Genomic DNA, 25,689 nt, shown 5'->3' with positions numbered 1-25,689 from the left:
TTCTTTTCTTTTTTTAAAATTGTTTTTTATTAAATCATAACTTTGTACATTGATGCATTTATGGGGTTCAGGGTACCGCTTCAATATACAATGTGAAATGCTTACATTGAACTAAGTAACACATCCATCACAATTATACTCATTCTTAATAGTTTTGAAATGTACCATTGCATCATGCACATGAGGTGAGGACCCCCAAATACCCTCCCTCCTCCAATATCATCCCTCTCCTCTCCCCTCTCTTTCTTCCCTTCTACTTTCTGGACTATAGTTTTGTTTTGCCATTCATATGAGTGTATAGGTGATTATATATTGATTTCATAGTAGTATTGAGTACATTGGATACTTTTTTTTTCCATTCTTGAGATACTTTACTAAGAAGAATATGTTCCAGCTCCATCCAGGTAAACATACAAGATGTGAAGTCTCCTTTTTTATACTGCATAGTATTCCATGGTAAACATACACCACAATTTGTTAATCCAGGCATGGGTTTATGGGAACTTGGACTGTTTCCATGTCTTGGCTATTATGAATTGGGCTGCAATAAACATTCTGGTGCAAATGTCTTTGTTGTAAAATAATTTTTGATCATCTGGGTATCTATCTAGTAGGGGAATTGCAGGATCGAATGGTAGGTCTACTTTTAGTTCCATGAGTGTTCTCCAAACTTCTTTCCAAAAAGGTCATATTCCCACCAGCAGTGTAGAAGCATTCCCTTCTCCCCGCATCCATGCCAACATTTGTAGTTTTGGGATTTTGTCATGTGGGCTAATCTTACTGGAGTTAGATGATATCTCAAAGTGGTTTTGATTTGCATTTCTCTGATGATTAAGGATGATGAGCATTTTTTCATGTGTTTGTAGGTCATGTGCCTATCTTCATCAGAGAATTTTCTGTTCAAGTCTCTTGCCCACACAGAAATAGGATTATTTATTCTTTTCTTATTGATTAGTTCCAGTTCTCTGTAGATTCTAGTTATCAGACCTTTGTCAGAAGAATAACCTGCAAAAATCTTCTCTCATTATGAAGGTTGTTTGTTTGTTTTATTTACTGTGCTCTTGGCTGTGCAAAAGCTTTTTAGTTTGATCAGATCCCAGTAATGTATTTTTGGTGTTGCTTCAATTGCCTGGGGGGTCCTTGACATAAAATATTCTCCCAGGCCAATGTCTTCAAGTGTTTTCCCTGCACTTTCTTCTAGTATTTTTATAGTTTCATGTCTTAAGTTTAAATCTTTTATCCAGTGAGAATCAATTTTTGTTAATGGTGAAAGGTGGGGATCCAGTTTCAGTCTTCTGTAGGTCAGCAGCCAGTTCACCCAGCACCATTTGTTAAATAGGGAGTCTTTCCCACTGTGTATTTTTGATAGGCTTGTTGAAGATCAAATGGTAATAAATAGTGGGATTCATCTCTTGGTTCTCTATTCTGTTCCATAAATCTACCACTCTGTTTTTGTGACAGTACCATGCTGTTTTGATCACTATAGATTTATAGTATAGTCTGAAGTCTGGAAATGTGATACCTCCTGATTTGTTCTTATTTCTGAGTAATGTGTTTGCTATTCAAGGTTTTTCTGATTCCATATAAAATGAAGTACTATTTTTTCAAGTTCTTTAAAGTATGACAATGGTGCTTTAATAGGGATTGCATTAAATCTGTAAATTGCTTTGGGTAGTATGGACATTTTAACAATGTTGATTCTTCCCAGCCATAGGCATGGTATGTTTTTCCATTTATTAACACCTTCAGCTATTTCTTTTCTCAGAGTTTCATAGTTCTCCTTATAGAGTTCTTTCACATCCTTTGTTAGGTAAATTCCCAAATATTTCATCTTCTTTGGCACTATTATAAAAGGAATAGAGTCCTTGATTGTTTTTTCAGCTTGACTATTGTTGGCATAAATAAACGCTACTGACTTGTAAGTATTGATTTTTGTATCCTGAGACGCTGCTATATTTCTTGATCACTTCTAAGAGTTTTGAAGTTGAGTCCCTGGGGTTTTCCAGGTATACTGGTGAGATGTTCAACTTAATATTACACAGTCAGAATTATAAAAGTCTACCACATATAATAAATCTTTGAGCAAATTTTCCCCTTCCATAAGAAGCCATTTATAATTTCATCACATTTTTTTTGTACCTAGAGTCCATAACTGGTAATAAAATGAAGTGATTCCTGCCCTCTTTATTTAAAACCTAAGTAATAAGAGTGCTGTTCAGGAAGTCTCTCTTTCTCTCTTTGATTTCCATTAGGAGGCGTAACTCTCAGAACACTTAAACAGCAGTGGCTCTTCACCTCATAAACCACAGGGCCCTTTGGTCTCTTGTAAAGACAGTACTTTGCCATATAATTTTAAAGTCCACAATCCCTAGGAAAGGGGCTCCTAATGTGGCTTCAGCATTTATATAAAACAACAAGTGAAAATGATTAGTTTGGAAACATCAACCCTCGGGATCTGGAATAGAATTTGAATAATGCTAACATATTGACTATAAGAAGACAGGAAGCTTCAGCTCCGATCTTCTATGCTAAATATTAGTTCATGCTCCATGTCAGTGTATCTGTCCTCAGCATAGGACATCACCAACAGTGAGGGGTGGCATTTGAACTGTCCTGAAGTTCTCAGTATACTCTGCCTTACTGAAGAACTGTTACTTGAGTTCAGAATACGACAGGGGATGGACTAGTAATATATTTAAAATTAATGCATTCATTCAGTTCCCAATAATTTAGTGATTCCTAGCAAGAACATTCTGATTTAAAATGCATATTCTGAAGACCATTTTTTCTTAAAAAACAAAAACAAAAACAAAAAAAACTCAGAAGGGCTTGGCTCCCATAGCATAGTGGTTACGGCGCCAGCCACATACACCAAGGCTGGCAGGTTCAAAACCAGCCCAGACCAACTAAACGACAATGACAACTTCAACAAAAAATAGCCAGGTGTTGTGGCAGGCACCTATAGTCCCAGCTACTTGGGAGGTGGAGGCAAGAGAATTGCTTAAGCCCAAGAGTTTGAGGTTGCTATGAGCTATGACACCACGGCACTCTCCCGAGGGTGACATAGTGAGACTCCATCTCAAAAAAAAAAAAAAAAAAAGAATAATAAGTTACTGTTTAAGTAAATACTATGGGTTGAACTGAAATACCTTAACACATAGAAAAACTAACAAAAGGTTTGCATTTTCTACATAAAATATAGAAAAAATCATAAAAAGTTTGCATTTTCTTGTGATAGAACTATTCCAGGAGAGGCTGGCAGGGCTAATGTTATAGACTACAAAAATCAATTCCTGCATAGAGCAATCTTCGAGGAGACCCACGAAGGTGGCATTGCTGGAACTGATCTTTGAGCGCAACTAGGACAGAGGTCAGCAAACTGTAAACCACTTGAAGAGCCAGCACACGGGGAGAGTCAAATTCCTCCGAGAGACCCAGTGTCACATGCTCCTGAGAATCCCTCTACCACACAGACACATGTCACCTTTACTAAGTCGGTCACTCACACTATTTCTGAAAAGATGGCTTGCTAATATAACCACAATCTCTCCCTCCTCCCAAGCCCCTGCAAAAAAGTAAAATGAAACAGTATTATTAAGTCCACAGCCCCGCAGTTCTTAATATTCCAGTTATGCACTTAAAACAACTATGAAACTAACAATAATGTTTAAGCAGTTTCCACACATACATAGAAAAACAAAAGGGAATAAAACACCTTAACTTACTGTGAATATAACACTTGTTCCAGAAGGTGTTTGCCATTCAGTTGTTATTTATACCAGTACTGAGTTACCTGTATTCCAGGAAGCAACGCAGTTTTGAATCTTCCTGTATTTTAAGTCTTAGGAAGCTATACCGGGTTCAGAGAGACTAAATAAGAGATCCCAGTGAGGTGGGGGATGGCGGAAGGGAGACTGAACATTAGATGTGGGTGGAAGGCAAGTCTGCTCCTTCCGTCACTACCCTTGACGTTCCCTTTCATTCTGAGTGACACTTGTACATCTAACCGTAAGTCCTGCATGGATCTCGCCTTACCCACGATGTGTACTCTTTCATTTGGTGCTGGTTGCTATGGGAACCACCGGCATGTCCCCTCCAGAAGCAGTCCTGACAGAGCTGGTAATTGTGACACTGTTGGCATCGGTAGCGAAACCCCATCATACTCTCACTGTGGCAGTAGGAACACTCAACCGGATGGAAGACTAAGGGGGAAATAAATGAAGAAAAGGAAACAAAAGTATGAACCAGAATAAAGAAAAATACAGTACGGCCTAACAGGGATTGTGTTTTTCTGATGTGTGCTACAAATTTAAGTGAGAGTAGACTTTGGCTCAAAGAAGCATTTAATTTGCTTCTGAAATCTTACTACGCTTTTTGAACATGTGTGTGGGTAGAAGAAAAGAAATGAGATGGCGAAGACGTGTCCTTTTAACAACACAAACCTCCATAATGCCCTTTGCTCTTTCTACTCCCATCTCTTACACTAAAAGAATTTAAATAACCCAAACTGCTCTTGTGTCTGGGAGACCAGCACAGTTCACTGGAAGACTCAGCAGAATAAGGAATAAATACAGTTGACTGTCCCGTGGGTCAAGAAAATATATTAGAGAAATGGAGAACAAAGGGTGGAAAAAAAGAAAGGAAAATGGTGGGAGAGTAGAAAAACTGGATGAGAGAGTTGAGTTAAAAAATGGAGTAGTGCATAGGATTCATGCTTCTCCATTCTTGTGATGCTTTACTAAGAATAATGTCTTCCACTTCCATCCAGGTTAATACGAAGGATGTAAAGTCTCCATTTTTTCTGATATGAGGACAATTAATGACAATTAAGGTTATGGGGGGGAGAAAAGCAGAAAGAGGGACGGAGGGAGGGGGTGGGGCCTTGGTGTGTGTCACACTTTATGGGGGCAAGACATGATTGCAAGAGGGACTTTGCCTAACAATTGCAATCAGTGTAACCTGGCTTATTGTACCCTCAATGAATCCCCAACAATTAAAAAAAAAAAAAAAGTATGACAAAGTGTCCCTACGTCCATGAAAGCAAAGTTCTTATACTTAATGTCATAATAACATCAAAAAACCTGTAGTAAGCTTAATAAGCAATGATTGCACTAAGCAGCTGAAAAAACACATTTTTAATAGTGACATTGACATAGTATGATTAAAATGACCTTTAATTAAATCACATTAATAAGATTTCTGTGTGTGGAGAGGAATAGCAGAAGGGAAAGAGAGGCAGATGAAAATGAATAGGAATTCAAATGTATTTGATGTACATGTGACTTACTTTCTCCTGGGCTAGGATTTCTCAAAACAAGGAACAAGGGGTGTTTTGTTTTGTTTTGCTTTGTTTTTGAACACTTGTGCTTTCAGTCCAAAATATCTGGACATAAGGCATTTCCTCAAGGATGCATACAGTGTCATGTAAAGGAACTTGAAGAGTCAGACTCCAACGTCTCCCAAGTGAGCTCCTGTATTCACGGCCTTGTGTCTCTTTCCATGAGTATGGGTGGGACATGTGGCTCACTTCTAACCAATAAAATATGGGAAAGGTAATAGCATGGTGCTTCTATGATTGTGTAACATTGTATATGACTCCCCCTTGCTAGCAGACTCTCTAGGAACTCTCCCTGCTGACTTGACCAAGTAAGCAGCCATGTTGGAAAAGCCAAGTGGAAGGAACAGCTAGCAGCCTCTAGAAGCTCAGGACAGCCTTGAACTGAGAGCTAGTAAGAAGCTGGACCTTTAGTCCCACAACTGTAGGGAAATAAAATCTGCCAACACCCTGAATGAGCTTGGAAGTGGATCCTTCCCCAGTCAAACCTCATGATGAGAATGGAGTCTTGCTAACGCCTTCATTATAGCCTTGTGAGTGCCTGAGTAGAAGACACAGCTATGATGTGTATGTATTCTTCACCCACAGAAGTTGTGAGATGAAATGTTATAGCATTGCTTTATAACTCTAAATGTGTAATAGTTAATGTGCAGCAAAAAAATAAACAAAAATGTGAATACAGGAAAAAAAAATGGAGTAGTGGTGAAATAGGCTTCCTTGCCTTGTTCCTGGCACTAAAGGAGACACTGAAATTGTTTCACTGTTGAGTATCTGAGAGCTGGTTTACATGACCTTATTATGTGGAAATGCATACTTTTGAATGCATACCATTTTGAGTTTTTAATCATGAAAATGTGTTTAATTTTGTCAAATGTTTTTATTTATTTATTTATTTTGAGACAGAGTCTCACTTTATTGCCCTCAGTAGAGTGTCATAGTATCATAGCTCATGGCAACCTCAGACTCTTGGGTTCAAGCGATCCTCTTGCCTCAGCCTCTCCAGTATCTGGGACTACAGGTGCTTGCCACAAGGCCCAGCTATTTTTTTTTTCTTTTTTTAGAGATGGGGTCTAGGTTTTGCTCAAGCTGGTCTTGAATTCCTGAGCTCAAGCAATCCACTCTCCTTGTACTTCCAGAGTGCTATGATTATAGGTGTGAACCACCACCCCTGGTATCAAATGCTTTCAATACAAGTTTTGAGATGATTTAAAAAAATGGAGTGGTTAAAGATTTATTTACTAAGTGGTATTGTCTTCATTTAAGAGATTTTTTTTCCCCTGAGGCAGGTGAATAGGGCCCCAAAAGATGGGTGAATTATCTGAAAACAATTCTAATTCAGATAGTTCAAGAAACACAATTTTCTTAGGCAGGATTTGCATTACAAATCAGGCAGAGTAAAAATATTTGAGATTTGAAGCTAATGAGTGATCAAATCCAGGTAATTGTCTACATATAATAAGCTAAAGATACTAAAAGAGCAACATCATTTCTTGCCTTTGGTAAAGTTATTCTCTGGCTAACCTGCCAGAAAAAAATAATGCAAATAAGAATTAATGAAGATAAAACGCAAAGTGTAAAAACAAAGACATAACTAGTTCTGGGTGCATTTTCTTCTAAAGAAGCCTTATGACCTTCCTTTTCTGGCTCTTGGAAAAGACCAAGGTGGGACTCAAATCTGGAGACAACTGCCCTGGGACAGTGCCTCAGAAACTGATCTCTTGCAACAGGAAATACTGAGAGTGTGGGAATGAAATTACAGCTTTATAATTGGAAAATGACTAGTTCTAGAATAGTAAACAGTAATATGAAGAACTCATTTTGCATAATAGTATGGACCTCAACTTGCCCTTGCTTATGCATTAAAAAGGAACTATGATTGTTAGTGGTTGCAAAGAAACTAGTAAGTTTATTTTTTAAATTTTCTCCATAAAACAGGATAAATTCATAACTTTTCATCAAGTGAGATAAATCAGGGCAGATGCTAACAAATTCTGAGTAAAAATTTAAAATTAAGATAACCTTAGCTCTAGTGTATATTAAATAAATATATAGAAGTTAAAATTCTGGTAGATATGAAATATGGGATAAATTATTTTCTATTCAAGTCTAGAGAAATTTCACAGTTACATTAAACAGGAATAGGAACATGAATAGGAACACCTAAATATTAGATGGAGGTACTGAATTTTTCCACGTTTAAATTTCTTTAAATCTTATTCTGAACTGTACTTCATATTTAAATTTGGATATGCCAACAGTAGTTACTTTTATTCTAGAAATACCTGATTTTTTTTAAAAAAAGCATGCTTTGAAAGTTCTGTTTGCTCTTGTCTTTAATATAAGTACAATCACTGAAAGATTACAATTTCAAGCACATGACTAAAGATATCAGGGGGTTCTTGCCTAATTTTTTTGCCCCATCTCCTCCACCTATTCTGGCTGAGTGCCTGGCAAGAAATAGTATCGTATACACCAATATTGGAAATTCAGATATAAAACAAACACAAGAAGGTGTCACATTCCTTACTGAGGTTTTTATTCCATGGTATTAAGTCTTTTAGTCACATCTGACTTGTCACTGAGAGGAACACAATGGGCTGTCATTAAGTTTTTAGAAACGACAGTCCTAATTTTGCAGTGCTCCCCTAGAGTCTCACTGATTAGGGAGGTGGGCTCGTTCTATTCTAAACAAAACTAAGAATCACTAAGTAGACCTCCCTACAGCAATGATCTAGACTTAATACCTGTAGCCCTGAGGGCTTAATTTCAATAACTTTAGACACTGTAGTGATCTGCTGGGTAGTAAGCACTCACCGTTTTCTACATTTGCCAGTCTGTGGAGAAGAGGCAGCCAGACCAGGCACTGAGGCGGGGGATCCGACATGAGCGTGTCCAAGAAACCATTCAGCGTGACTTTTTTCTGCATCAAAACAAACACACACATGCAAATTGTGGACAGAGAATAATCTTAATTTACCTGCTATGTAGATTGAAGAAACAAGCACTTGATTAACCTCTAATTCCTAAAGAAACAGAACTTCTCAAATGTTACTGAGCTAGTTCAGAATTGATTGCTTTTTCTACCTGAGCATACATGGGACTGAACTGTCTGCATTGAATCTGAGTCAACATTATCCTCAGGAGAAAAACAGCTCTGAGAGTACCACTTCTATGTAAGAGGAACAGTATACAAATTATGAGGAACAACGAGGAACTGAAGCTCTCCATGGAATTTTACTTACTGGTACATCATAGCTCCCTGTAGAATTTCTCTATCAGTCAGTCTTCTGAATTTATCGAGCAACTTCTATTTCAAGCTTCCTTACCTTTCTTCAGTACTAAATGTTTAGAGATTAATGTGAATGGTTTTGTTATACAAGATTAAGGGAATCCTGTTAGCAAAGAACAATCTAAATTTAAGAAAAAATTCTCTTTTTTCTTTTCTTTATACATCTTTCCTCTCAATTCAGTCTGCCTCTGTCTCATTATCCTGTTTTTTTTTTTTTGATGTAGAGAAAGAATTCTTGCATATATAAGTATAATTTATAAGTATAATATTTTACATTTCTTTCAAAATGACAAAAATAATGCCAATTAATATATGTACTATAATAGTATAAATAATAAAAATTATATATTTACATGTAAAAATCATTATTTTATTTGAAATTTTGAATTAGAGTATCAAAGTTAATGGAATACTTTTATGTTTTTAAATAAGAAGTTATTCCTCAAGTGGTGTGGTATCTTTTTAAGGTCTATCCTGCTAGTCCTTGTAATTTACTGAACAAGTGTTTTGGTACCCCTTAATTAATCTTTTATTGTTAACAAATGTTTACAATTTCTGTCTTTTCGGATAATACTAAATAACACATTTCCATAGGGTTGACACCAACATTATTACTATAACATATATAAAGGACAAGGAATGAGATAACATATATTTAAAAGCCAACACAATTTATATACCTAAGAGAATATTGTCTTTCTTTTTTTTTTTCCAAAGTTTTTTTTTTTTGTAGAGACAGAGTCTCACTTTATGGCCCTGGGTAGAGTGCCGTGGCATCATACAGCTCACAGCAACCTCCAACTCCTGGGCTTAAGTGATTCTCTTGCCTCAGCCTCCCGAGCAGCTGGGAGTACAGGCGCCCGCCACAACGCCCGGCTATTTTTTTGGTTGCAGTTTGGCCGGGGCCAGGTTTGAACCCACCACCCTCAGTATATGGGCCCGGCGCCTTACCGACTGAGCCACAGGCGCCGCCCGAGAATATTGTCTTTCAAAACAATCACTTGAGATGGCTTGAATTTTTGAATGATGTATTTCAAACTGTTTTGGAATTTTATCATTCAAACTGTATAGTTAAGTTTATGAAGTATAAAAACTGTTCTTTATTTTTATTTGTGTTATCTCTTTTTGGACTTCTATTTTGACCACTTGCCATATAGGCTAAAAATCACTTCTGGAAGTTTCCAAAAAGGTTTTGATGATTTCAGTAGGTACAGATTTCTCATCACTAAGGATATTAAAACAGTTATACAACCCAACAATCTATGGAATATTACAAAAGGAATTTTCAGCCTGGAACGTCATATACAATTCTTTTTGAATATGTAGGTTTCTTATAGTTAAAAAATTATGGGCCTATTATTCTAGCTAATTATGAATCAGACATATTCTGAGGTGTTAGTACATTTGCCAAAGATTTGCAATATATGACCTAAAATCAAAGAATTCATAAATAAATAAAATTGTTCTTGTTTCTGTGATTGAGTGAAGTAATAGAACATGGTTGTATTCCCTGAGGTCCAGACCTCTACATATTTGTAGATATGAACTGATAATGTATAAAATAAAAGCAAAACACCAATGCCAAAAAAAAAACATAAGAGCAACATTAATACATTGGGGTGAGAGTTAGAAGACCAAGGTTAAAATCTCAACCCCCTGTACTTACTAGCTTTGAACTTTTTATTGTTAAAAAAGAATATTTTCCTTGTTAGCTCACTGGATTGCTGCAAGGCATGAATCAGACAATCCAAATTTATGAACCATAAAGTACTATAAAAACATAAGGAGCCATTTTTTAATGTCATTTAGAATGCTATGAAACAAGCTGGAAAGCAGTAAAATTGAAAAAATAGGTTAATAGATTTGTGTTTTGAAAGGGATTGGCACTGTTTTAAAAGTTAATTTCAGTAAAAAGAAAAGACTCATAATTTTTAAATCAGCTTAGTACAGTGAACACTTGTGTGTCTTTTAAGGAGGAGGGCTACAACTTTTTAAGGATACAAAGATGATTAAGATGGGGGCTTAAAGTCTATTGTGAAAACTTCTTGGAGAAATTGACATCTTGGAGAAAGGACTCCCAAAGCAGAGAAGGCACAAAAGCACAGACTCGAGAAGTAGTCGGCAGTGTGAGGGAAAGGAGGAAGAGGGCTCATGGGGGTGGGGAGATGACCTGGAGAGAGAATGTGACTCAAGAGAGGGAGCTTTCTCCTGCAGGCAAAGAAGTCTGCTGAGCGGAAGTGGCATGGTGGCGGCTGTCACAGTGGCAATTGTGGGGATGGGTTTGGAGAGAGGAAGCCTCCCTTGTTTTCTTGTCCTGTTGTGCTATATACACTTTGCATTTTGAGGACTTCTTAAAACGTCTTTCTTTTGTTTTCTTTCTTTTTTTTTTTTTAGAGACAAGGTCTTGCTCTACCACCCAGGCTGCACTGCAGTGGTGAGATGAGAGCTCACTGAACCCTCCAACTCCTGGGCTCAAGCCTCAAGCAATCTTCCTATCTTAGCCTCCGAAGTAGCTTGTCCTATGGGTACACACCACCATGTCCAGCTAACTTTTTTATTTTTTTAAGAGATGGGATCTTGCTATATTGTCCAGACTTGTCTCTAACTCCTGGCTTCTAGTGATACTCCTACCTCAGTGAGCCACTGCACCTGGCAAAATGTCTTTTTATAATGAGGTTCTGACTGAAGCTGGACTGCAATGGGGCATCTAATAGACAAATGTACAAACAAATAAATGCAGAGGTAGGGAGACTCATCTATTGTCTGCAGGAATCCAGGTAATATATGATGATGAGAAAAGATGATCTGAGAAACGCTTAGAAAGTAAGAGCAGTAAGACCTGATGATTAATGAGAAGTTCTGGGTGAAGAAGTCCAGAAGGAGGCGTAGGTGAACAGATACATTCTGATGTCACCAACTCCACAGGGAACGGCAGGGGCATGCTTTAGCTGGGCCAGAGATTAAGGAAGAAGGCACGGAGCATCTATCCGGGGCACAGGAACATGAGGAGGGTCAGCATGCCTTCCCGGGGGAGGTGACGGGGAGCAGAGTTAGCGTGTAGTGTAGCAAGTCAGCCCTTTCTTATTAGTTGTATGGATACATTAATGAGTGTGCAAAAGTTCATCACTTGCAGGGAAGGGCAATGCAGTTTTGACCTCCCAAATTGCCAAGTGAACAGACTGATGAAATTTATTAGCTGAAAACAGTTAAAGCAGTTTTCCAGGGGCTGCTACATACTGATTTCTAATTTAAGGGATCCATTTAGAGACCTGTCTGGTCAGGTTAGATTTTGAAAAACTGTTAACAAAGCTTCAATTTATGGTTTTACAAACTATAGACCGTGCTATGCAGGACGATGGGCAATCAGTTGTTCTAAAGACCCCCCAAACTCAGCATCTTTCCTGGGCTAACTTGGGCCATTCCAAGTTAAAACGTACCACTCTGAGCCTTGTGGAAGATAGAGGCAGCTGTGTTTGCCATATTTAGGGTTTCCCAGATAGCCATGTGCTGGGATTTTTTTTCCTGGTTTCTTTTGTTAAACAGTGGTAAAGCGTGAAATGTGTTTTAGATGAGGCTGACTGAGATAATTCAGTCCTTGTGATAGTGCAGTATCAATAATAAAGAGTGTATAGGGCTGTTGGAAGGATAAAATTTGACAATGAAAGTAAAAGAGCCTGCCTGGTGGTTAGTGACCACCATGCTGTTATTATTACTATCCTAAACTGTATTGAGTTTAGTCACTAGCTCAGAGGTCATTTGTTAGAGTCTGGCAGATACAAGACAGATTGTTACCATACAGAAGAATCAGCCTGTGTATCTGTGACTTGGAAGGACTCCCAAAGGGAAGCAAACACTGAGAAAGATTTCATTAAATGTATTTCCCCCTACCTGCTGGGAGAAACAGGACCTCGCTGACTGTTCTGTGTAACCAAATGAAGGACCTTCAAAAACTGCCGTGGGTAGTTTGAGAACTTCCCGAAGGAACTGGTCGTACCGTCCATAAACCATCACCCCACTGGAGTCGGAAATCATTGAGAAAATATCTAATGGGGAAAAAAGGGAAAGATATTTATTCATCACATGGACATTCTCCACTGTTTCTGCTGAACATAGCTGCTGGAAAAAAAATGTGGCAGAATAAATATATTTTTAAATGAAAGAATAATAAAAAATCTAATTTTTATGCTGAAATATTCCTGGTATGGTGTTTTCTCAGTTTTTTTGAAGATGATTCTGGCACATAGCATTAACAAGTAATTTGGATAAAATTAACATATTTTGGTAAGACAGAGGACATCATGTTTTTGTTTTGAGGTCAATTATCAACTCATATATAATCCAATTGGATACATTTTTGTATATGGGAGAAATATGCTGACCTTATTTGAAACACAATGAAAATTTTACTACAAAGGTTGGGTGTGTGTATCCATCTAGCGAGCAAATGACCCATCTATATTATCACTAATCCTTGGATTTTGGTTTAAGAGATTTGAAAAATGAAAGATACAATGGAGATAAAGGTGTCATGAAAAACACATGATTAATTACCTACAGAAGCAGAAAACTTTCATAGTGTTCTGGATAGAAGGCCCTTGATTTACAGGAAGGGTCTTTTGACTCATGTAGTGAAGAGAAAGCCTGGCCTTGTGGGTGATGGATGGGGTAAAACCAGGCTCCTGCGATAATTCTCTGAAGAACCCGTGACTTCACTGAACCTCTGTTCTTCAGTTTCTGCCACTGTGTGCACTTAATGACTATTAATGGTGTAATTCCCCAAGGTACTTTGAAATTCCTCTGTGGAAATCTCTACTGGAATGGAAAGGTTTGCCATGATAAAGGTTTTCACTGGGCTAACTAGATTGTCACTAGGCCAGCACAGCAGCTGGAATAAGCTTCTGTGAGTTCCATACTCTATCTCCATTCATTTTGGGTTTAATTTTCAAGGTCAAAATGTAATCTGGGACATTGTTTTCATACTGAAGTCAGATGCTAAGCATATCACAGGGCTTTTCTTAGATTATGTTTTGATGGTATGAATTGACTCTTATTTTGATTAAATACTCAAGTTATAGAGAGTTTTTACTATGTTTCAAATCATTTATTAATCGTGAGGCTATAGAAATTCTACTTGAGCAGAGAATATTTTCATTCATCTCCATTGTTTACTTGAATTTTATGTATGATGTTCCACTGTAACTGGACAAACAAAAGAAAAGTTGCCAACAGCAAAAGATCGTTATGTAATTCCAAACATAGAAACTCAAGAATTTCAACCGAAAGGGAGGAAAAGAAACCCAGGAGAGTAAATTGACTTTCTTTTGAGAGCTGCCATCTTGTTCTGGGGTGGGTTGCTTGATGATAATAGGGGCGGCATAATTACCTTCTGGGCTCTGGCTTTCTAGGTCAGGGCAAATTTTGGAGAGTAGCCTAGGCTTTTCAAATCTCCTATTGAAAGAATTTAGACAACCTCAGAGCAACAGCCAGAAGGAGAACCAAGAGGGACCTTTCACAAACCTGAAACTAATATTAAAATCATTTGTGTTGATGAAGGTCTGTTCAGCACCAGACAAACTAAGGCTATACTGCTGGAATTAAAGGAAGAGGCTGTTAAAAGCCACTCAGAATTTTTGTTTTGTTTTTATTCCTTTTATTAAGTCATATATACATAGATCATGAATATGTTTATGCATTTGTGGGGTAAATGTGTTGATTTTTTATACAATTTGGAGTGCTTACATCAAACTAATTAATATAGCTTTCACCTCAAAAATGAAGGGACTCCAAGGAAGCTATCAAAATGATATGAGTTGTACCTGAGCTCTGAGCCCTCTGTATATACCCACACCGACACGTACACACATAAGTAATATGCCTATAATATATGTGTGTGTATTATTAGATACAGTAGAAGGTTATTTCAAGGGTAGAATTAGTTAACAGAATAAACTTCTCACAATAGGGCTTGGCACGTAGAACACGGTGCAGAAATGTTGGCTATTTCTACTATTCATTCCACATTGCATTATTCTGCCTTCTACTTCATATGCTTAGGCTTTGCCTTCCCAACGAGATTGTTCTATCAGGTTCTCGACCATATTCTAAGCCACAGATGCTTTAGAAGGATCTACATTCATCAATTTATCCAACTAACATTAACTTAGCACATACTACACGTGTGAAACCAGGCTAAGTGATAAATGTGCAGAAAAAGCAGGATGTCATTCTGGGCCTCTGGGAAGTCCTAGACCATCGAGGTTGAGAGTGAGGTGCTCACACGAGGCATCACGAGCACCCCGTGTGAGAACACTGTGGCGTGAGCCCTGGAGCAGGGGGGTATATAGGAAGCATCAGGAGCCAGAGAGCAGGTCCCCAGGAGAAGGGCAGGAGGAAAGAATTGCTACAGAGGGGACTTCTGGGCCAAGTACAAAGACTCCTCAGGCAGAGCAAGGGGGTGGGTTTTGGTAAATATGATTGGGATGTGCACAGGCAGGGGAGTGAATGCAACCACTCGAGGGTCTCCAAGGGGTCCTCTGAGGCAGGGCCCTGGGTGCCCTTAAAGGCCTGGTGAGAGGGAGGGTGGAGATATGAAGAACTCTAAAAGCTCTATTAAGGCATTTATTTATTTGTTCCTATTTTTATTCTCTTTCTTTTATATAATTTTTTCCTTTTATTTTTAGTTGAAGCATAATAATTGTGCATAGGTGTGGAATACAGAATGATCCTTAAATACATGTATACAAGGTGTAATGATCATATTGGGGTTATGAGCACATCCATCACCTCAAACACGTGTCATTTCTTTGTGTTGGGAATGTTCAAAATCCTTAATTGTAGCTTTTTGACAATACACGATAAATTGTTAACCATAGTCACCCTGCAGAGCTATTGAACACCAGAACTTTAAAAAAAATTATTATTATTAAATCATAGCTGCGTACATTAATGTGATCATGGGGCACCATACACTGGTTTTATATACCATTTGACATATTTTCATCACACTGGTTAACATAGCCTTCCTGGCATTTTCTTAGTTATTGTGTTAAGACATTTATATTCTACATTTAGTAAGTTTCACATGTACCCTTGTAAAATGCACCGTAGGTGAACACCAGAACTTATTCCTTCTCTCTAGCTGTGCTTTCCTATCTGTTAACCACCCTCTAACTACCCTCTCCTCCCCCTGCTCTGCCAGGCCTCTAATAGTCACAATTCTACTCCTATTATGAGTTTGGTTTGACTAGCTCCCACGTATGAATGAGAACATGTAGCATTTATCTTTCTGTGCCTGACTTGTCTCACTTAACATAACATCCTCCAGATTCACCCATGTTGCCACGAATGACAAAATTTAGTTCTTCTTGTAGAGTCGAATTCTACTGAGGAGTTTAGATAGTGTCCAGAAACGTACAGGGAGATACTGAAAATTTTAAAGCAGGCCAATGCCTTAGAAACATTACCCTGGGGGTAGGCTTGGGGGCAGAACAACCAGTTCTATAATAGAAAAATCAATAAATACGTGGTGTTTGCCATAATACTAGTCTTTTAAACAAAATAAAACAAGTCCTCCCAAAGCATTAGAATAGCACATGACATTCCAGCCTCAGAGCATGGAATTTAGAATTTTTTTAAATCCTTATGATTATCCAGAAGCCCCAAGGCAGAAGTACAAATAAGTGTCCTAAGCCATTAAAACAAGAGCTTATAATCAGGCCAAGAGCAATCTGACAGAACAGCAGTGTACCAGGTCAGTTTATCTTTAGGTTGCGACAGTCCACACCGCAGAAGGCACCCTGCCCATCCCGGGCTGTGTCCATGCTGCTCTCTGGAGTCACATGAAGAATGCCTTGCACGTTGATGGCAGCCCTAATGACTGGAAATTGTGGTACAATAGGGGGACGTTGTTCCCCTTAATGCATTTTAAACATTTTAAAAAAACCAGGTTCAAATTTTCTGTTGCTGCCTCCTTTCTTTTGTTTTGTTTTTTAAAAATTCTAATTTATTTTCAGCCAGTTACTCTTGCTCAGAGCTAACAATAAGGACTAGCTGGAACAAACCAAATCTCCTTCCTCCCTGTGCACAAAATAGAAAAATTTCCAAACAAGCACAATTGGCATAATGGCTTAAAGCGAGTTTGAAAAATTTAAAGAAGAGCAAAACAAAACCCTCAAACCCTGCAGAATTCCATTTCCCTTCATCTCAAGTCTTCTAATTACAAAAGCAGTGCAGAAAATTATGGCCTTGCCTGCTTTATCATTAAAATGCAAGGCAGCAAAAGGAGACTATAAAACACCCACATTTCCACTCACCGAGGGGCAGCCACTGCTGTATGTGGGTGGGTTGTGTGGGTAGATTTTCCCATATTTGCTCATTCAGTCAATAATTACCACTGAAATTAAAAATACTGATGTGTGTGTGTATATATATGTGCGTCCACACACAAGGTGGACTTAAAGTTCACGTGCAATTTACTATGTTAAACTATTCTAAATTGCACGCGAACTTTATGTCTACTCTATATATTTTCACATACGCGCACACACACACACACACACACATATATATATATATTTTTTTTTTGAGACAAGGTCTTGCTCTGTTGCCCAGGGATGAGTGCGGTGATGTCATCACAGCTCACTGCAAGCTTAAACTCCTGGGCTCAAGCCATCCTCCTGCCTCCAAGTAACTGGGACTACAGGGGCCTGGCCCAGATATTCATTTTTGATTAGCTAACATCCTGGAGACATTCTTCCAACCAAACTGTTTTTAGCTAAATTGTTTTTGTTCAAATTGCTTTCAACCAAGTTACCAGGAAACCACTAAAACTATCCCCCTGGAATTAACTGTGTGAAGAGTGACTCCTAGTCAGAGAACCAGGGACTGGGATTCAGGTTTATGGCTTTTGAAGGGGAGATGGGAGATACTTTTCTACAGAATGTGTGACATTGTTGACATTCAGGTTTTGCAGACTGAAAGCCGTAGTTCACTGCCCAGGAGACTCATGCATTTTTGCAGTTTCACTGCGCTGAGAGGACCGACTTTGGCCACTGGAGAGCACACATCTTTTCTCACTGAATGCGTCTTTCGCAGGGTGCAGGGATGGGTGAGTGAAAAGCGCTGCAGCCGTTACATCATGTGCTTTGAACTCCTGGACCTGCCAGAGAACCGTGAAGGTTCTGATAGCTGGCAAAGATCTGCTCCAAAACTCTTAGTTTTACCTCAAGCTATGCAACTGTACTGACACTGCTAGTCCCTACTGGATAGCCATTTCCTTCCTTCATCTGTATTGGTCCCATATATGTTCTTGGGCCATGGGAAAGACGTGGCCTCTCCTCGCCCAGGTGGAGAAAGTGGCTCTGTGGTCACTGCTGTCGTCCCTTTCCTCTTACCAGCAACTGGTTTAGGTATTGGGTTGTGATGCCACCCTGGACAACAGGACTTGAGGGCTAGGGGGCCTCTGGAATAGACTGCTGCACCCTATGTCACCCACAGAAGGAGGGTGAAGTCTGCCCCTGAGGACAGCTGGGTGGAAAGATGTAGCCCCCTGGGACCTGGAGGGCTCAGAGTTAACTTGGCACCTTAAAGGCGCAGAGGAGAACTGACGTGCAGAAAAATGGCTTTCTCTGTTGTCATCAAACTTGTTCTAATATGAGACGCTTTTATCTAGGAACCCATTAATATACTGAATAAATATTTGGAAATGTTCCTCAAGATTTAATGTCCTCACCATAAATGGCCAGCTGTGATGTGAGCTCACAAGGCAAAAAAGCCCTCAGGATTTCCTTCCTTTGGTTCATTTTGCTAAACGTTCTCTTCCTAGCATAACCCTGAAGGAAATGCCTTCTGGATTGCTCTGATGCTAACTTTTATTTTTTATTTTTTAAATTTTTTTAGAGGTAGAGTCTTGATTTACTGGCCAGGCCAGAGGGCAGTGGTAAAATCAGCGCACTACAGCAGTGACTTACTACCAGTGTGCTGGAGCACCCTGGGGTGCCCTGAGAGGACTTCAGGAGTGCTGAGAAAATATTTAAAGATCATTCATTAAACTATTTTCTTTTCTTTCTTTTTTTTTTTTTTTGAGACAGAGTCTCACTATGTCACCCTCAGTAGAGTGCTGTAGTGTCACAGCTCACAGCAACATCAAACTTCAAACTCTTGGGCTTAAGCAATTCTCTGGCCTCAGCCTCCCAAGTAGCTGGGACTACAGGCGCCTGCCACAACGCTGGGCTATTTTTTTGTTGCAGTTGTCATTGTTTGACAGGTCCGGGATGGGTTTGAACCCACTATCTCTGGTGTATGTGGCTGGTGCTTTAGCTGCTGAGCTACAGGCGCTGAGCCCATTAATTTATTTTTAGAAGATGTTCAAAGCACAGTGAATATATTCTTTTTGTTGTTTACTCTTTTTTTTGATCAACATCATTTAAGTGTGCTGTGGAAGTTTAACTGGGTTCAAGTGTGCTGAGAGCTAAGAGAGGTTAAAAAACACTGCACTATAGCCTCGAACCTCTAGACTCAAGTGATCCTCCTGGAGTACTCTGTACTCCCAGAGTAGCTGGGAGTACAGACACATGCCAGCAAGCCCTACTAATTTATTTTTATTTTTTTGTAGAGAAAGGGTCTCATTGTGTTGCACTGGTCTTGAACTCCTGTGAAGCTATTTTTTGTTTTAAATGCCATTGATTCCAGCATCATCTAATTTACCTATTATCTTTCAATCAAACATTGAGGTAGATAATTTTTTACTTTCCATATCTTTCAGGCTAATGAAAAAGAACTATACTGCCCCTCCCAAGGTCTGATTGGGCTTCTGTGAATCCTGGCTGCACAGGGTTCTTCCATGGAAGGAAGTTTCTGGAAGTGAAGGAAGCTGCCTGTTACCTGAGGCTTTGGTCCAACAAAAGAACTCTTCCCTGGAGTAAGTCTGGGGAAATTGCAAAGGAATAAAGGTTTTTTTCTGTATCTCCCTTCATCCTTTTCCTCTCAGTGGATCAAGAAGCAAGAAATCTTGCTCAGAAGCTGGCAGAGAGTAGGTGAGTGTGATGCCTGCGAGTCACAGCTGTTGCAGCTAGGGAAGCAACCATCTCTACGGCTAGCTAGCAAAATCCCTAAATTTAGGATTCAGAGGAAAGCTGAGGGTGACAGAAGTGAAGTAAACGTCACAGGCTAACTCAGCTCATTAACCACACAGCTGGGCGAATGCTCTGGAACTCCCAGTTCCCTCGAGAATGCCCCCCTGATACCACATTATAACCCAGACTCAGTGTTTAGGGGAAGAGAGAGAGTTTTACATTTTTCTCTTAAACAGCAGCATCGACAACATTTTAAACTAGTCTAAGATAAATATCCTTGTTCCCTCCAAGTCTAGGGTTATAGAGTCAGAAATTCTGGGGGTGAGACCCCAAAATTTATGTTTCAAAAAACCCGCCAGGTGATTCTGATGCTTATAAAAATCTAAGAGCTACTGGTGCAGGAAAAAAGCTTCAAGGCTCAAATCCTGGTGTCATCTTAGCTGTGTGATTGAATTTAACACTCTGAGCCTCAGCCTTTTTTACCTAAAACCAACAAACAACCCCCGACTGTGTTGGTGATTAAAAAGTTCTACCATATTTGGAGACAACATGTACATGAAGGTCATACTCAAAGTCCTTCAGCTGCGGGGTTGTTACTGCCAGTCAGTTAATTCTCTCGGTATCGTCGCTATGTAATTCCTATCCTAGGCCGTGGCAATGTCTGCTGTGGGAAGTTTGGATTCCAGGGATTTGGACAACACTGGCTGAGAAGAATGAGGAAATGTGCCACGAGGTTTGGTTTTGGAATATCTAAGGGGGAAGTTGCCCCGTTGGCCCTTGAGCTGGCTGTAAGACAAGGGGTGTCTGAGGCTGAGTTTAGCTGGTGATCCTTAGCAGATTTAAGCAAAGGGAAGTGTCTGTTTCATTATTCAACATGAGAACACCTTTATGACAAAATCCAAAGATCATTGAAGACTGTATTTCAAACAAAATGAGGGAAAACGAGAATGGGCAGGGAACCGGGGTAGCCCCGGGGAGGAGAAAATGTGGTACTGGGAGACACAAGGAACCATCACTTACATCTTAATTTGTCCATGATCTTCCCTCCACACAAGGTGGCTAGAGCCATTTTGACAGCAAATACTGAAATTTTGCCATGGCCTTCCCTGTTTAAAGAGAACAGAAAAAAGAAACAAACATGATGTTATTTGGAGCACTTCCAGTAACAAGGCTTGACATTTTCTGTTCTGTAGAAATCACAGGGCGCGTAGCTGCATACATGTGAACACATCCATTTTAGAAAAGGTTGGGAATACAATTCCAAGCACATTTTGGAAAAACTGTTTATTCTATATTAACTTTTCTCAAGAGACACCAGCATCTTCCAGTTTATTCTTTGTGTTTGTCCTTTGCTCAAGGGCTAACAGCCATGAGAACATTCACTAGTTAACCTGGATGTCAACAGCAGAACCTGCTTTCACTTTGGGTTTCATAAACTGATTTGGTGCGTAACAATTCCACTTTCCTTAAACAAGGCTTCAGAAACATCATTTTGTTAAAAAGAAAATTCCTCAATTTGAGGTTAGGGTAACAATGGGGACTTTTTCATCACGTGTATTTTTTCAACCATTATTTCCTACCCACAAGCCAAGTGTGATAAATTTACTTTTCAAGAAGAGCTGGTATTTTACTTTTTAAATTTTTTTGGTGGGGTATTATGAGGATTTATTTTTATTTTTTTTAAGTTCAATTATTTTATTTTTTTTGAATGTCAGGTTAACGTGAGGGTACAAGCAACTACAGTACAACATTTGCATCCGGTAGGCACAGTTCCTCTTTAGTTGTGTCCTGCACCCGTGAGGTGTGCCACAGCCACTTCACATTGTACCCACGAAGGAGGAGCCCAGAGCTGGTATTAGAGGAGGGAAAGTAGGAGCTGTGTCTGAATAGTGCTCTTGCTACCCAAATGACACGTGTGGCCAGATCTTAATTGATTCAGGAAGTATAACAAACCTGTCCCTCACAAAACGTGATATAAAGGGCATACTGTAAGAAGTGTAATGTTTCTGCTAAGTTATTTCCCTGCTGGAATAAACTGTTTATTCTTATATACCCAGAATCAGGAAGCACATCTTATTATCAATTCATTTCTTTAATAGTTGCCACACTTAATGATGAGAAGAGTTACTTAGAACAATAATGTGGCTGAAAGGTAAGTAAAATCTATACTGACAAGGTTTTGGTATATAGAAAAATCATTTATATGAATAAAATTCATATACCTGATATATTTTAGAAGGAGAAGATAATAAATATTTGTGGTTGTGTTCCTTACTGGATTTCAGAGGGGAGTCATTTGTTACTTATCTTCATTGCTGTCATTCTTAACGTAATCCCTGAAATATAGCTAGCCAGATTGCAAAACTGACTGAGCCTTATGCTCGTGACTCTCCCATTTATATTTCTAAGCCCGAGCACCAGACTTATGCAATCATTTATTGGAAATCTCCACTTGGATACCTCCTGCCAAACCAAGTGCGTTCACAATAGGACTTACTATCTTTGTAGAGCTCTTCTGTAGGCCTCAGGTTAACCCAATGCTAATCTAGTCTTCCTCCTATGTTTCCTCTTCTGGTTGGTGGAACCTCCATGAACCTAGTTATGCAAAAATGAATCCCGAAACAAGGGTCACCCTGGATTTCTTGCTCTTCCTAAATTCATATCTTTTTTTTTTAAGACAGAGTCTCACTCTGTTGCCCCAGGCTAGAGTGCTCTGGCCTCATAGCTTACAGCAAACTCAAACTCCTGGGCTCAAGTGATTGTCTCAGCCTCCTGAGTAGCTGGGACTATGGGCACATGCCACCTGTAATTTTTCTATTTTTAGTAGAGACAGGGTCTTCCTCTTGCTCAGGCTGGTCTCAAATTCCTGACCTCAAACAATCCACCTGCCTTGGCCTCCCAGAATGGTAGGATTATAGGTGTGAGCCTGGATATAAATTCACTATTGCTTTGAACAGATGTTTGAGAGACTCAAACATACTTCTTAACTGTATGTTGAATTAATTCTCATCTTTCCATTCCCACTCTTGTTGCTTCAGTCAGCTCTTGCTTTAGTATTGCAGTAAGCTCTAAAATAGTCTCCTAGCCTGCACTCTCTGCTTTGCACAAATATGTACAAATTTGACCATATCTTTGTTTCAAACTTCCTTACCTCCTCTTGCCCACAAGACCAGGTTCTAACTTTTTCCCATGGCCTGTGCAGCAAGCTCCTCTGGTCTCATCTGCCACCTCACACACCAGGCACGCTGTCCCATGCCTCTGGTCCTTGGCCTTCCCCATGGTCTGCCCACTAGCCCCCTCATTTGTTAGATGCTGCTCCATGTCCTCATTCACTTTGCTCTGAAAACAGCTTTTCTCTAGCACGCTCATCCCAAGCAATCCCTCTGCCCTTCACTTTTATCTATTATTTGTCACCAGTCACACTGAGTGACCTTGAGTTATTTAGATGTCTGCAATGTGACTGAATTTGGGCAGAGATGACATATTTGGAATTAGTTGAGTTCCTAGTACCTAGCGCTTTGTCTCACATAGAAGTAGTGATCAATAAATTTCTTACAGGAGGGAATGGGTGTTAATCCTTGTAATAGGTACCCTTAGAATTTTTAATGGCCACCGTGTAAGTTGTCACTATTTTTACAGCAGGTAGCTGCAATATACATTCAGAGATTTTGTAAAAACCACCTTATTCAAACTTATTCCTGCACCCTGTATTCTCCAGTGCAGGGATAAGTACAAGCAAGAAACATTTGACTTCAGGAAGTAATTGGCTTCTTTTCCCAAACTGTAATGTGGTTCAAGTAATGAGAACAGAAAAGCCCACAAGGAATATGAGGAATAATATAGCAATAATGCAGTCATTAAGATGCAAAGAAATTGAGGAACATTATGAGGCTTCAAGAGTAATACAATGAGTCAGAGAGAACAATTTAACTCTGAGGAGAGAGAGAATTGACCACAGCTGACTTTGGAACGGAGCGTTCTCCAAAGGATGAAATCATGACAGCTCACAGGTGGATTTTTAGACCTTCGCTTTTAATGAACAAGATCGTGGGGAGATCACCAGGCCTGCACTGTCCCTGGAAATGGGAGATTGATGAGATTAAATCCAGCAGTGGTTGTATCAGAGCTACTCTGCCAAATTGACACAATATATCTAAATAAATCACCAAGAGGCCGAATGAGAGTTTTGGAGGAACTCAAGGGTGAAATTAGTCCATTGGAATCTTTTGTTACGCAAGCTGCTATGCCAGACGGCAAATGTGACCCTTGTCATGAAGATGGATTTGGGGCTGGGGGTATGCAGGGATTCGGGTCATGGTAAGCACACCAAGACTGGGGGAGTTCAGACCAGGCTTGCCCAGGCACTGGAATTTCAGGAGTTTAAGGAGTAAGCGGAGATGACTAACTCTGCAATTGAGAATGGAGGCACTCAGGAAGCAAGGAGTAGGGAGAAGTTGGCACACCCCAAATGGAGCAATGTCAGAGGCGTGTTCTTCAGGAATTATCATCAGTTGGGATCTGTTTGATGTAGAACAGTCAGTGAAATCTGTTAAGTGTCTGGGAAGTGGAAGCTCATTGGGGTGGATGACAGGAAACTCCCAGGAGTCTTACGCAAATCAGCAGGAAAGGAGCACATTGTTCCAAGGTGAGTTAGTCCACGGCGAGGCCTCTAGGGCAGTGGTTCTCAACCTTCCTAATGCCTCTAATGCCGCAACCCTTTAATACAGTTCCTCATGTTGTGGTGACCCCCAACCATAAAATTATTTTCGTCGTTACTTCGTAACTGTAATTTTGCTACTGTTATGAACCGTAATGTAAATATCTGATATGCAGGATGTATTTTCACTGTTACAAAGGGGTCGTGACCCACAGGTTGAGAACGGCTGCTCTAGGGGTAAGGTATCAAAACTGCACCTGTGGAATGTTGGCTGTCAGCCATGGCTCAGGAAGCAGGCTTGCTGTGAGTGCTGAGGACTGAAACCGCAAATTGTCCCTAATACCGTGGGCCAAAAAGACTGGGAATGGAGCCACAGCAGGAGAAGAATAGAAAAAGTCAGTCTTTTCCTGCTTTTACAAAAAGCTATGGCAAATGGAAGGTAAGAGCCACATCTTACTCATCTATACGTGCTTGAATCGGGTGTGCAGTTCTGATTGCTACCTCAAAAAGACACAACGGAGCCAGCGGTGTTTGAGAGACTGATGCATCACAGTGGGCGTGTCGGGACCACAGACTTTGAGGGGTAGGATGGGCCTTAGGAGTCTGTAATCAATTACGTGACCACCTCCAAGCTTTTCTTTGGGAATTAAAGCTGCTAGTGCAATTGATTCTTTAGTAATGTAACAGACACAGTAAAAACTTAAAAATTTACTAGGAGAGTGTCTTTTTAAATTAAAAGAATAATTTTATTTTAAAAATAATGTGATAAAATTTTACTTATTGTAATGTACAGAGGGAATGCAAGGCTTAATGCATGCCTTACTCATGTGTTCAACTCTTGTATTTTGGCAGAGGATGTCAAAAATACAGTACACATTTTAAGAAAGTAAACAACTGTATGAATATTATAATACTCACTATGCCAATAATAAAAGATGAATACGAGTCACATTGAGCACCTCTGGTAATTGCATAAGTCAAATGTGACTTGACTATTATACATTTAATACAATGTTTTCCTGTCCTAAAATGTGTAGACATTTTTTGTCACCCTCTGTATTAGTTCTAAGCCAATTTTCCTGGAGCTTTTGCCTATACAAACTTGACTTTCTTGTTTTAGCTTGACATTCCCAGATAATTAAATTGTATACTGGTATTTAATTAACAACTAACAAGGGAATTAAGAGACAGAGGTTAACATATGTAAAGTATCAAAGGTATGAACTGAAATGGCTTCATAAATCAAGGTTTCTTTAAATCTCTTATTTCCTTTTATACTTTTTCTCACTCTTAGAATTTGTAAATTATCTTAAGGGATGGATGATTGAAAATAGAG

General features: G+C 39.3%; 1 protein-coding gene across 28 annotated transcripts in view; it reads right to left on the bottom strand.

Annotated features, from left to right (window-relative positions):
• DTNA (dystrobrevin alpha) overlaps positions 1–25,689 on the bottom strand; it is a 383,284-nt gene that overhangs the window by 69,381 nt on the left and 288,214 nt on the right. For all 28 annotated transcript variants that reach the window (XM_053571194.1, XM_053571212.1, XM_053571216.1 and 25 more), the window contains 4 exons: positions 20,717–20,802; positions 12,513–12,667; positions 8,150–8,255; positions 4,036–4,202 (listed from right to left, as the gene is read on the bottom strand). In XM_053571194.1, the coding sequence (XP_053427169.1) occupies positions 4,036–4,202; positions 8,150–8,255; positions 12,513–12,667; positions 20,717–20,802 (514 nt within the window). The remainder of the gene's footprint in view (positions 1–4,035; positions 4,203–8,149; positions 8,256–12,512; positions 12,668–20,716; positions 20,803–25,689) is intronic.

Source organism: Nycticebus coucang, chromosome 19 (genome assembly GCF_027406575.1).
Source record: "Nycticebus coucang isolate mNycCou1 chromosome 19, mNycCou1.pri, whole genome shotgun sequence".
Lineage (NCBI taxonomy): Eukaryota > Metazoa > Chordata > Mammalia > Primates > Lorisidae > Nycticebus > Nycticebus coucang.
The sequence above is the reverse complement of the archived record's forward strand: the minus strand, read 5'-3'. Positions and strand labels throughout refer to the sequence as shown.